General features: G+C 40.3%; 1 protein-coding gene across 2 annotated transcripts in view; it reads left to right on the top strand.

Annotated features, from left to right (window-relative positions):
* The first annotated feature begins 1,852 nt into the window (after positions 1-1,852).
* LOC128689602 (angiomotin-like) overlaps positions 1,853-13,925 on the top strand; it is a 161,133-nt gene continuing 149,060 nt past the window's right edge. Inside the window, exons 1-2 of one of the 2 annotated variants that reach the window (XM_070087466.1) lie at positions 1,853-2,050; positions 10,778-10,917. In XM_070087466.1, coding sequence (XP_069943567.1) covers positions 10,815-10,917 — 103 coding nt within the window. In that variant the 5' untranslated portion in view covers positions 1,853-2,050; positions 10,778-10,814. The remainder of the gene's footprint in view (positions 2,051-10,777; positions 10,918-13,925) is intronic. The other variant, XM_070087465.1, reaches the window with a different exon arrangement.

The raw sequence follows: 13,925 nt of genomic DNA, 5'->3' as shown, positions 1-13,925 counted from the left end.
TATTAGAGTTTAAGGCCCTGTAGATATAGATTGCACAGTAGTAAGTGTGGATGTACTGAACTGGGAGTAAGTTTAGATCTTTGAAGAGTGGGTGGGTGTGCTGCTAGGGATGGGATTTAGTGATTATTCTTACTGCAGCTTTTTGTTGGGTTATTATTGGCTTTAGGTGTGTTGCTGCAGTTGATCCCCAAGCACAAATAGCATAGGTGAGGTATGGATAAATAAGTGAGTGGTATAATGTGAGAAGGGCATTTTGCGGCACGTAGTATCGTATCTTGGAGAGGATCCCAACCGTTTTGGATACTTTTTTGGCTATATGCTGGATATGGGTGCTGAAATTCAGGTTGTTGTCAAGGTATAAGCCTAGGAATTTTCCCCCATTATTTCTGGTAATTAGAGTGTTGTCAATCTTAATGTTAATTTGTGCATCTCCTGCTCTGCTACCAAACATAATATAGTAAGTTTTGTCAGTGTTAAGCGTAAGTTTATTGGCTGTCATCCAAGTCGATATTTTAATCAGCTCCTCATTCACAATGGTGTTGAGGGTGGCAAGATTAGGGTGAGAGATGACATAAGTCGTGTCATCAGCAAAGAGAATGGGTTTCAGGTGTTGGGATACGTTTGGAAGGTCATTGATGTATATGAGGAAGAGCAGGGGACCAAGGACACTTCCCTGCGGAACTCCAGTATCAAGTGGCCGTGTTGCTGATGCTGTGTCTTTAATGGTGACGTACTGATACCTATTAGTAATGTAAGATTTGAAATAAGCAAGCGCATGGCCTCTTATACCGTAGTGGTCAAGTTTGTGGAGTAGGATTTCGTGGTTTACTGTGTCAAAAGCTTTTCTTAGGTCAATAAAAATTCCTAGTGGATATTCCTTATTTTCCAATGCTGTGTAAAGCAGATCTAGCATTTTTATGATTGCATCATTAGTGCTTTTATTTTTCCTGAATCCAAACTGGCAGGGGTTGAGTATGTTTCGAGCCGTTATAAATGAACACAGTCTCTTGTACACGAGTTTCTCAAAGATTTTGGATAGCAATGGTAAGTTAGATATTGGCCTATAGTTGTTTAAGTCTGTAGGGTCACCACCTTTATGTATTGGTGTAACCCTTGCCATCTTGAGTAGTTTCGGGAAGGTGCTAGTCTCTATTGACTTGTTAAAAAGTAATGAAATAGCATGCGAAAGGACATGGGCCGCTCGCTTGTACAGTAATGGTGGGACATGAGACAGATTCCCCGAGTTATTTTTAAGTGACTTTATGATCTCAATGACTTCCGTGGGCTCAGTTGGTGCAAGATCAAGAGCCCCTCACCAGCATCAAGGCTCCTCCGTTAAGGGGAACAGGTGTTAGGAGACATGTCCATAGGCCCTGCCTAGGATAGGATTCGACCCTGGGACTTTCGGTTTTATGCTGAACAATTTCTTTTTTCTGCCCTAATGTATTGGAAACGAATGTCATAGAGGAGATTAAAAATACTTATGACATAGCTATTTTACATTAGTCAATTTCAGGGTAAGAGGAGAAACCAAGAAATAGAGCTCACTAGTATTATTAAATCCTTGGTGAGGCGCAAAATCCGTAAGGGGTCATAGTGTGCCAGGGTAAATGAGAGGGAATCATTCGTAATTGAAGAAATGGAAGGGGTTAACTCTCCTTGGATGGAGAGCTCTTCCACACCATCAAGGCGCTCCCCTTGAAGGGCTCAGTACATTATTATTATTATATTATTATAATCAAGGGGGAAGCGCTAAACCCGTAGGATTATACAGCGCCTGTGCGGGGGGGGGAGTGGAAGGTATTCAGGCTTAATTCGGGGAACTGGAGCACAGATCCAATTCTCTAGATCAAGAGCCCCTCACCAGCATCAAGGAACCTTCCTTGAGGGGAGGGCTGAGCACAGCAATAAAAAAACAGAGCTCAAATCTAGCGGGAGAGGGAAGATGATCTGCGGCGGCCGCCCCGATGCTCCTCTGTCCCTCACGGAAATAACACTAATTCTTGCAAGAGGCCAGAGATGTTGGTGTTGTCTCCTCGTTTATCATAAGGTTAGTGCCTCGGATATGTCTCCTTCACACATTCTTCAAGTACGGCAGGTTGTGGGGAAAGTATACAGGTTATAACGGGGGTTAATATATAACGGAGTGAGACAGTATGGAAGATTTAAGGTGAATTACCCGGGGATGGACAAAGACGTTTTAGCAAACTCCAGCTTCCGTAACTAACTTAAATTGTATTATCTGTGGAATTTTAAGCATGTCTCACTATAGTAACGGCATAATTAGACTTCTAGTTGGTTATCGTATATATAAAAGAATCTAGTGTGTTCAAACACTGTGTAATATGTCAACATGACACCTTCAAGGATTTCAGCATTTCTGATCAGGAATTCTGTAGTCCATCTGTGGTATTTGTTGCACAGTCTGGCACGTATTGTGTGTGTGGATCTATGTCTAAACTGGTATGTTAAATGGCATTATCTTTCATGGAGTAGTATAGCATTCAACTTTCAACCTAAAGATCCAGTTGCAAATAAGTCATACCTTTAGACTTTTTTTTTTTAGTTATCCTAGGCTAAATCTACATAATTTACCACCAGTGTTTGTTAATAATAATTGTGTTTATTGCAGTTATTACATAAATGTATGGTAATCTGTAATACCATGTGTAAGGAATGTGAATAATGCTTATAAGTCACATTGTTTAATTTTTCTAGGTTATCATAGGTCAACTGTGCATAATTGACCATCAATGTATGTTTATAATAATAATATGCCATTGGAACAAGGGTACAATTTTATAATGCTGTGCAAAATCATATGTACATTATCCAAATGAAGTTTTCTTTACTTCTGTGTTACCCGGGTTCATTTCTGGGTGGGGTAACACTTACGGTAAGTCAAACACTTGCTGTCATTGCTCACCTAGCAGTAAATAACACTTAGTAGCTATCTGACGGCATGCATTCTTCAAAAAGACCACCTAGGAACCCCAATGGAATTTATAAGCCTCACTTACTTTGATTATTATGGGTTATCAACAATTCAGGGTTAATAGTATAGAGTAAAATCTTCAAAGGACTTGGTCAGCACTACTTTTCTGTATCTTGCTATACAGTATATCACAAAATACGTATACCTGGAGTTTACCTGGAGAGAGTTCCGGGGGTCAACGCCCCCGCGGCCCGGTCTGAGACCAGGCCTCCTGGTGGATCAGAGCCTGATCAACCAGGCTGTTGCTGCTGGCTGCACGCAAACCAACATACGAGCCACAGCCCGGCTGATCCGGAACTGACTTTAGGTGCTTGTCCAGTGCCAGCTTGAAGACTGCCAGGGGTTGAAGAAATGCAGTGAAGTTACTGCATACTCAGCGAGTTATCCAGGTGGTATCTTGGTGGCTCTGTAAAAATACAGGGGTACCCCGAGTTTCGAACTGCTCCCAACTTGACCAATTATGTGACAGGGAATACAGTCACAGAAACCCAAGGCAAACGGAAACCAAGCCTGTGCACATACTATGCACTTGGTATCTGCAGACATGGGAAATCTGGAAAAACAGACGGGACGTGCAACTATGACCACCCTAGAAAATGCCATGCCCATATGACAACAGGAAAATGCAAACTCCCTTCCTGTAAGCTTTTTCACCCTGAAATGTGTACCTCTTCAGTACAGGAAAGACTGTGCTATAACTTAAATTGCCAGGCACACCATCTAAATGGTACAAAAAGATACAAAACATCCAGGCCATGGGAAAACCTGGGTAGCCACAGCCACTCAAGAGGGAGAGATTTTTTAGTGCCAGGAAGGAAAAAAAAACTGGCAGGAAATGGCAGAAATCGTACACCAAATCCAGTCATTCCTGGAGTGGAACCACAGTCGATGGCCTCCACTCCAAACCAACAGATACAGATACTAATGCCGGAAAAAAAATCCCCCCCAGTACCAACAATACCACCAATTCGATGACATTCTTCTTTGCAAATATACAGGGTCTAAAGCCAGCAACAAACAACAAAATACCTTTCATCCGTGGACTGCTTGCAGAGGCAAAGGCAATGTTCGCGGCTTTCACTGAGACCCACATAAAGGATCACTTGGACAACGAAATATGAATCCCAGGTTACAACCTATACAGATGTGACAGAGTGAACAGGCAAAAGGGGGGGGGGTTGGCCTGTACATTGCATAGTCACTTGTTTGCACAGAACTGCTAAATGCCTCAAATGATGTAGTGGAAGTTTTAGCAGTAAAGGTCGAGAACCAAAACCTAGTCATTGTGGTAGTCTACAAGCCTCCGGATGCAACATCCCAGCAATTCCAGGAACAGCTGTTAAAAATTGACCACTGTCTGGAAAATCTTCCAGCTCCTGCACCCAACATCTTGCTCCTGGGGGATTTCAACTTAAGGCAACTAAAATGGAGGAATATAGCAAATAATATTGTTGCAGTAATAACACCAGGAGGCAGCTCTGATGAAAACTCACACTCACTCGAGCTTTTAAATCTCTGCACAAAATTCAATTTAAACCAGCAAATAATAGAGCCTACTAGACTGTAGAATACACTAGACCTCATCTTCACTAACAATGATGATCTGATAAGAAATGTCACCATATCAAAAACAATATACTCAGATCACAACATAATTGAGGTTCAGACATGTATGCGTGGAGCCCCAGACCGACATAATGAGACTAGTCACGAGGGAGCATTCACCAAATTCAACTTCAATAACAAAAACATAAAGTGGGACCAAGTAAACCAAGTCCTAACCGATATAAGCTGGGAAGATATACTAAGCAACACAGACCCCAACTTATGCCTAGAACAGATTAACTTGGTGGCACTCGATGTATGCACTAGGCTTATTCCTCTAAGAAAAAGGAGGAGTAGATGTAATATAGAAAGAGACAGGCGCTCCCTTTACAGGCGATGGAAAAGAATAACAGAGTGGCTAAAAGAGGTTAATATATCTGAAATGCGTAGGGAGACACTGGTCAGAGAAATAGCAAGCATCGCACTTAAGCTAAATGAATCTTATAGGAGTCAGGAATCGCGGGAAGAACTAAAAGCCATAAATGAAATTGAAAGAAACCCAAAGTATTTCTTCTCCTATGCCAAATCAAAGTTGAGAACAACGTCCAGTATTGGGCCCCTACTTAAACAAGATGGATCCTACACAGATGACAGCAAGGAAATGAGTGAGCTACTCAAGTCCCAATATGACTCAGTTTTTAGGAAGCCGCTAACCAGACTGGGAGTCGAAGATCAAAATGAATTTTTTATGAGAGAGCCACAGAATTTGGTTAACACAAGCCTATCCGATGTTATCCTGATGCCAAATGACTTCGAACAGGCGATAAATGACATGCCCATGCACTCTGCCCCAGGGCCAGACTCATGGAACTCCGTGTTCATCAAGAACTGCAAGAAGCCCCCATCACGAGCCTTTTCCATCCTATGGAGAGGGAGCATGGACACGGGGGTCGTCCCACAGTTACTAAAAACAACAGACATAGCCCCACTCCACAAAGGGGGCAGTAAAGCAACAGCAAAGAACTACAGACCGATAGCACTAACATCCCATATAAAAATCTTTGAAAGGGTCCTAAGAAGCAAGATCACCACCCATCTAGAAACCCATCAGTTACACAACCCAGGCCAACATGGGTTTAGAACAGGTCGCTCCTGTCTGTCTCAACTATTGGATCACTACGACAAGGTCCTAAATGCACTAGAAGATAAAAAGAATGCAGATGTAATATATACAGACTTTGCAAAAGCCTTCGACAAGTGTGACCATGGCGTAATAGCGCACAAAATGCATGCTAAAGGAATAACAGGAAAAGTCGGTCGATGGATCTATAATTTCCTCACTAACAGAACACAGAGAGTAGTCGTCAACAGAGTAAAGTCCGAGGCATCTACGGTGAAAAGCTCTGTTCCCCAAGGCACAGTACTCTCTTCCATCTTGTTCCTCATCCTCATATCCGACATAGACAAGGATGTCAGCCACAGCACCGTGTCTTCCCTTGCAGATGACACCCGAATCTGCATGACAGTGTCTTCCATTGCAGACACTGCAAGGCTCCAGGCGGACATCAACTGAATCTTTCAGTGGGCTGCAGAAAACAATATGAAGTTCAACGATGAGAAATTTCAATTACTCAGATATGGTAAACACGAGGAAATTAAATCTTCATCCGAGTACAAAACAAATTCTGGCCACAAAATAGAGCGAAACACCAACGTCAAAGACCTGAGAGTGATCATGTTGGAGGATCTCGCCTTGAAGGACCATAACATTATATCAATCGCGTCTGCTTGAAAAATGACAGGATGGATAATGAGAACCTTCAAAACTGGGGAGGCCAAGCCCATGATGACACTCTTCAGGTCACTTGTTCTATCTAGGCTGGAATATTGCTGCACACTAACAGCACCTTTCAAGGCAGGTGAAATTGCTGACCTAGAAAATGTACAGAGAACCTTCACGGCGCGCATAACGGAGATAAAGCACCTCAATTACTGGGAGCGCTTGAGGTTCCTAAAACTGTATTCCCTGGACTGCAGGCGGGAGAGATACGTGATTATATACACCTGGAAAATCCTAGAGGGACTAGTACCGAACTTGGACACGAAAATCACTCACTACGAAAGCAAAAGACTTGGCAGATGATGCAACATCCCCCCAATGAAAAGCAGGGGTGTCACTAGCACGTTAAGAGACCATACAATAAGTGTCAGGGGCCCGAGACTGTTTAACTGCCTCCCAGCATACATAAGGGGGATTACCAACAGACCCCTGGCAGTCTTCAAGCTGGCACTGGACAAGCACCTAAAGTCGGTTCCTGACCAGCCGGGCTGTGGCTCGTATGTTGGTTTGCGTGCAGCCAGCAGCAACAGCCTGGTTGATCAGGCTCTGATCCACCAGGAGGCCTGGTCACAGACCGGGCCGCGGGGGCGTTGACCCTTGGAACTCTCTCCAGGTAAACTCCAGGTAAGTTTATCAACTCTGAGCCCGGCCATGGGCCAGGCTCATCTGGTGCTTGCCTGGTCAACAAAGCTGTTGCTGCTGGAGGCCCACTGCCCCATGTATCCATCACAGGCTGGTTGATCTGGCACCTGGTGAAGATAAGATAAGATTTCGTTTGGATTTTTAACCCCGGAGGGTTAGCCACCCTGGACAGTCGAGGACTGTCTAACATATTTCCATTGGGGTCCTTAATCTTGCCCCCCAGGATGCGACCCACACCAGTCGACTAACACCCAGGTACCTATTTGCTGCTAGGTGAACAGGACAACAGGTGTAAGGAAACGTGTCAAAATGTTTCCACCCGCCGGGAATCGAACCCGGGCCCTCCGTGTGTGAAGCGGGAGTTTTAGCCACCAGTGTATTATTGTAAGTGTTTTTGTAAGAGTACTTTTGGGGGTCTGAAATGGATTAATCTAATTTACATTATTTCTTATGGGAACATAGTCATTTGGTATCAGCACTTGAACAGCTTTCTGGAACGAAGAAAGTTCAAAACTCAGGGTACCACTGTATAAGCGTGAGTTATTCAGCACCTTATTTGAGATTATTCAGCAACCCTAAAGGGTTAACCCTTAAATTGTCCAAACAGATATATGTTCACATGTGTAGTGCTCCAAAAGTAGATCTGCATTTTTTTTTACATATTTTCAAATATATATATAAAAAAAAGTAGATCAAAGTTTTTTTACACGTTTTCAAATGTAAAAAAAAAAAAAATTACGTTTTTTTACATACTTTCAAATGTTGAAAAAACGTAGATCTTCGTTTGGACAGTTTAAGGGTTAAGGTTTAGTTATATTAGGTTATGTTTTATTAGGTTAGTTCTTGCCAATAAATTTACATAATTTACATGTGGAAGAACTGTTCACCCACAGGGACATCAGAGATGTGTCCTTACTGATCTGTGACTTGAGAAAGTGAGATCACTGGCAATTAATACTACCACCAAATCTAATGTTATGTAACTTAACCACTGCTTTTAATGTTAGTGACCTATATTTTTTTGTGGTAAATTGTGTAAGCTCCTATTAACATGGCAGGAGTTTCATTTTGATGGCAAGGGATTTACTATGTTGACAGGAATATTAAAGAGATGACTGTAGCATTAAAGTGGCATTAGGAGCATTAAAGTTCAGACAATCATTTTGCAATGGTGGTGGGAGTTTTATAGGTGTGACAGGAATTTAAACTATTGGAAGAAGTTTCAAAGTGGTGGTAGAGGTGTTAGGCAATATTTAGGCAAGCAGACTAAAGTGTAAATTTTTAATGCATGTTCCAGCCAGTATGTTATAAGGCTGACTCCGGTAATGCATTAAATATATATTTGTTAACTTTTAGCTTGTTACATAGTGCCTATAGATTACATTGTAGGGTGATACAGCAGGTCAGTACTCTAGCTTCTTATTGATTGGAAATGTTTTGAATCTGGGACCTCAGTCATTTTAAATGTGGAGTGATATTTTGAGTGACCAAGGTCCCAGATCTAAATCATCTCCAATACAAATACAATTTTTTTTTTCTTTTCTGCAGTATACAGGTAATGTAGTTTACATGTATTAAAATACTGTTAGGTGCCAAAGAAAGCCACTGGCATGCACTTTGTCTTTTCCAGCAACCTGATGGTATCATATACTCTTTTTACTCGAGCTTCTGTATGCTAAGGGAAAGGAAATACTCTGGTAACCTTATTTTGTTTATAAAATAATTAGCAGGATAAATGAATTATTGCAGAAGCTGCTACATGTAGTTTTCCCCCAAGGGTACTGGATTTGGTAGCTAGCAGGTAAATACTGTATATACTTAAAGTTTTAAATGTTTACTTTAAAATACCCTTCAGGAAAAACAAGGGTGCTTGGATACTGGTGAAAAGTACTTGATCCAAGGAATTAGAGCTATTCTTCCTTAGATCAAACTGAATTACCCATGCTTCTCTTTATTTCCCAGGTACTGATTTATCATTTAGAGTTATCAATAATCATAATACCAGTAATAATAATAATAATGAAAATACAGTAATAAAAATAAATACGTACAGTGGTCCCTCAATAATCGTATGGCCTGAAAGTCGTCCATTTCGGAAATAGTCCCGTTATTTCGTCTAAACATTGGCTCGCAAATGGTCCGTTAACTCGCTAATCGTCTTTCGTCTTGGGCGCGTACTCACGGCTCTGAGCCACCTATGCCTCCCTTCCCAGCCAGTGTGCTATAGTTTACCAGTGAGCGACGGTCCCCTCATGTGTTCATACGAAATATTTCATAATGTTCCATTCATTTTAGTGCTTGCAAGTGCTAAATAAGCTACCATGGCTTCAAAGAAAGCTCCTAGTGCCAAGCCTTTGGTAAAGAAGGTGAGAAATACTATTGAATTTAAGAAAAACATCATTGAACAATATGAAAGTGGCGTACGTGTGGGCAAACTGGACAGGATGTATAACAAATCCCGTACAACCATGTCTTCCATCGTGGCCAAGAAAAAGGAAATCATGGAAGCTGTTGTTGCAAAGGGGGTAAATATGCTAACAAAAATGAGATTGCCAGTACTCGATGATGTTGAGAAGTTATTATTGGTGTGGATAAACGAGAAACAATTAACAGGAGATAGTCTTATGACGTCGCTTATTTGTGAAAAGGCTAGGCAGTTGCATGACGATTTGGTAAAGAAATTGCCTGCAACTAGTGGTGATGTCAGTGAATTTAAGGCCAGCAAAGGCTGGTTTGAGAAATTTAAGAAGCATACTGGCATACCCAGTGTGATAAGGCATGGTGAGGCTGCAGGTTCGAACCAAAATGCAGCTGAAAAATATGTGCAGGAATTCAAGGAGTACATAGAGGCTGAAGGACTGAAACCTGAACAAATGTTCATTTGTGACGAAACAGGCCTCTTTTGGAAGAAAATACCAAAGAGGACCTACATTACTCAGGAAGAAAAGGCACTGCCAGGACACAAGCCTATGAAAGACAGGCTGACGCTCATGTTCTGTGCTAATGCTAGTGGGGATTTCAAAGTGAAGCCGTTACTAGTGTACCATTCTGAAAATCCCAGAGTGTTCAAGAAAAACAATATTATGAAGAGTAAATTGTGTGTGTTTTGGAGATCTAATAATAAGGCATGGGTCACGAGGGACATTTTCGTCGAAGGGGATTCCCCTTCCAAACAGTAATTCAATCTCTCTCCTCCTCCAGTCTTCCATACACTAAGAAGAATCGCCAATGAAGGTAAGTGTTATGCTGTTAATGTTTCATTCATCATGTCCCATTGTATTGTTTATGTACTACATCTATATTTCATGTAAAAAAAATTTTTGTTTTAATACTTCTGGGTGTCAGGAATGGATTAATTGTAGTATTTCCATTATTTCTTATGGGGAAAATTGATTCGAAAATCGTCTATTTCGATAATAGTCCCACTTCCAGGAATGGATTATAAACGATAATTGAGGGATCACTGTACTTGAGATAAATTTGCATAACCTGAATGAGCCTTGTGCAACTATGCTCAGCTAACAGACCAACTACTACAATTTACCTGAGACAATTCACCAGTGTTCCCTATTATTAATACAACTGAAACCCTTAAAATATGGTCTGAATTTGATATACATCATCCTGTTAACATTACTTGAATGTATTTTGCTTAGGGCAAATTGAAACCCGAGCCGAGAGCAGCCAACCGGATAGTCTTTGGCATTGTTACATCTCTCTTCTTTCAGAATTTTATAATATTTCTCTTTGTACAGGGCAGTTAGAGAGAGCATTGTGTGCCATGACCTAGCCATGACCTCACAGCATTATGATACCAAGTCCTCCCAGCATTTTAACACTCCCAATGACAATACATTCAGCGATTCCCACTGCAGCAACCTTGCACAGACCCAGGGTGAGTGAGTGGAATAACTGTACTTGTACACTAGTTTCAGCAGCAAAGTTATATTCATTTTCCTTCTATAATAACAGCTATTATATAAGTGTTTCTTCTTTTTTGGGTCACCCTACCTTTGTGGGATATTCCTGGTGTAATATAAAAAAAGAATGTTTTTAAAGGTTTCCAACAGTTATAACACACACTATCTCTTGGATCTCTTTACCTGATACCAATCACACTAAAGAAATATTTTCTTAACATTTTCTGCAGTTATTGTAATTTGAAAGTATAATAATTTGTTCTCTCTCATGCTTGTACCAAAAAAAGTGTCTTGTTTAGTAGGGATTGAGGGGGGTTGAGCAATTATAGTTATATTCTCTTTCTGCCCTGCCTTCCAATGGAAGCATTTCTAGTACAGTATCTTCAGTTTTTCTTTAAACAAGTCACTTTTTTTTTTTTAACTTTGGAAGCTATTATGTTGCATACCTATAAACTTCTGCTGCACTACTATTTTTTTTTTTTTTTTAATTCTGGGAACCATTTGCCACTGACATTCATTGTATGTTCATTGTACCTGTTAATAACAAGCACATAGATAATGTTTTTCTGATGATATTTTATGTACGTATTTTATGTATTCATTCAGGTATTTTCAGGGTTTATTTGACATTAATTTTAAAGGTCTCTATTTGCAATTTCATGTTTTGATCAGACATTATATCTATAATGAAATCTGTCATCCATTTATTCACTTGTGCTTAATCAACCCAAGTTTTTACAGATTTTCTGTTTTACCTGATATTTTTGTGATATTCAAACTTATTTATATCCTCTTTTATTTCCTCTGGCAAGGCATTAGTGTAAATTAGAAACATTATCAGAGTGAACACTGATCTTTGTTTTGCCTTACTGGTGATCTTTCTATTAATAACTTTTCTTTCTTTTATCACGTAACTGGCCTCATTTCTCTTGCCAAACATCTTTCATTCTATTCACTTGATGTTTTGAATTATAAGAAACTGCTTTCTGTAAAGGGTTACATGAATCACTTTTGCAGTACTGACCATCCAGTAGACTCTGTTATACTATTCAATAGATGAAGAATTAGACACGTGCAACAGCTGGGTATCTTGAGTATGTAGACATTTCACCAACCAGTGGCTTTATCAATACAATACAGGGACAAGAACAGAAGACTAAAAAGGTTGAAGAGGAGGTAATCAGTTCCTCAGCCTAAGAGCATATGTTCACTGCTGTAATCTTGTTGAATCAGAAGCACTGAAGTAAGAAGTGGGCTTATATACTGAAGTCAGTTGAGTTGCAGCAGACAGAGGCATTGTCTCTGGTAGGTGGAAGTAGGTCATGTCCAAAAGTTGGGCCAGTGTTAGTAAGTAGTTGTATAGGTGTCCTCTGTGCCAAGATTCCTTGCTGTTGCTGTGTCTGACACGTATAACAACATCAGTGGTATGTGATACCGACAAGTTGAATACATAATAAAGACACCTAGTTGTTGCACATGTGTCTAATTCTTCAACTTGTTGGTATTACATACCACTGATGTTGTAGAACACGATCTACAAGATCTTGTACTACTAAATCTTGCTTATCTGATTGTCAAGAAGGATAGGGAGTTATTCATAGAAAATGACAAGGTGTATGTAGATGTAAGCAACTTTTCACAAGTCTTCATTAGAGAGCCCCTCAAGAGAGGTTCTTTGATGCTGGTGAGGGGCTCTTGATATAAAGAATCAGACTCGCCTTTCCCTTTCTTTAATCACACCTTTTTGCCTCCCATTTTCCCAGGTACTGTTTTACCTCTGTGATTTAGCACTCATTCCACCTCCCCTCAGTATAATAATACTTCACTAGAGAGCGAGCATGACTGCCAGGCATGAGGCAGGCTTTGTTAAACTAAATTTTAGAATGTTCACAAAAATAAAGGAAGTGGTATTGGAGCACCAGCATGAACTGGACATTATAGATGAATGGTTCAGAGAACCGACATGTTGATAAATTAGACACATGTGCAACTCTTGCGTATCTTTATTGAGGAATAAAGATACGCAAGAGTTGCACATGTGTCTAATTTATCAACATGTCGGTTCTCTGAACCATTCATCTACAAACCTGTCAGACACTGCAACTTCTTGGGATCTTAATACTTGGGAATTCTTCGCTTGCCTAATTCTTGGGCACGACCTACTTCAACATTGAACAAATGTTACACGACCTATGACTGCTTCACCTCTCCTGCCAACGGTTTATAAGCTCCTTCTCAGCACGTATGCCGTATTCTATTCAAGATTGATGGACTGACCACATCGACTCAAGGTTGAGGGACTGATTACCTCATTCTCCTCCTGTTCTTCAAGATTCTCCTTTGTATGGACTGATGAAGCCACTGTGTGGCAAAACGTTTCCTCAATAAAGATACGCAAGAGTTGCACATGTGTCTAATTTATCAACATGAACTGGACATAGCACTTAGTGGCTGTGAGGCTCAGTATAATATTATCATGGATACAAGAGGGCCTCGCTTTATAACGCTTCACTTTGCAGCGTTTCGCTAATACAGCAGTTTTCAGTTATACCCATTCTTTGTTTATTCAGGCTACCTACAATAAATATATTCATCACTCACTATAAGCTAAGTACAAAAATATTTTAAGGTAAGTAGTGCATTTTTTATGTCTAGCTCTATTAATCCCTTAATATATGATAGTGTAAACATGTTATCAGGCTTTTATAAGCATTTGAAAGTTAAAAAAAAGGCTGTTTCATTTTACAGTGATTGCCTGGAACTTAACCTGCTGTATAAGCAGTACTGTACTGAAATTAGATGTCAAAGTTCTGAGGAAGCCGTTCCTGATTATATGCAATAAATTACTTGAGATGGGAAAACTCTTGTACCACCAGATCACATCTATTGTGGTAATGATCTTCTGAAGGTTATCTGATAGGCTAGTATTCTTAACTTGTATACCATGAGAGGTAATGGAATAATATCAAAAAGATGGATGGGA

This window comes from Cherax quadricarinatus, chromosome 22 (genome assembly GCF_038502225.1).
Source record: "Cherax quadricarinatus isolate ZL_2023a chromosome 22, ASM3850222v1, whole genome shotgun sequence".
Lineage (NCBI taxonomy): Eukaryota > Metazoa > Arthropoda > Malacostraca > Decapoda > Parastacidae > Cherax > Cherax quadricarinatus.
This window is presented reverse-complemented; position numbering and strand designations above follow the sequence as displayed.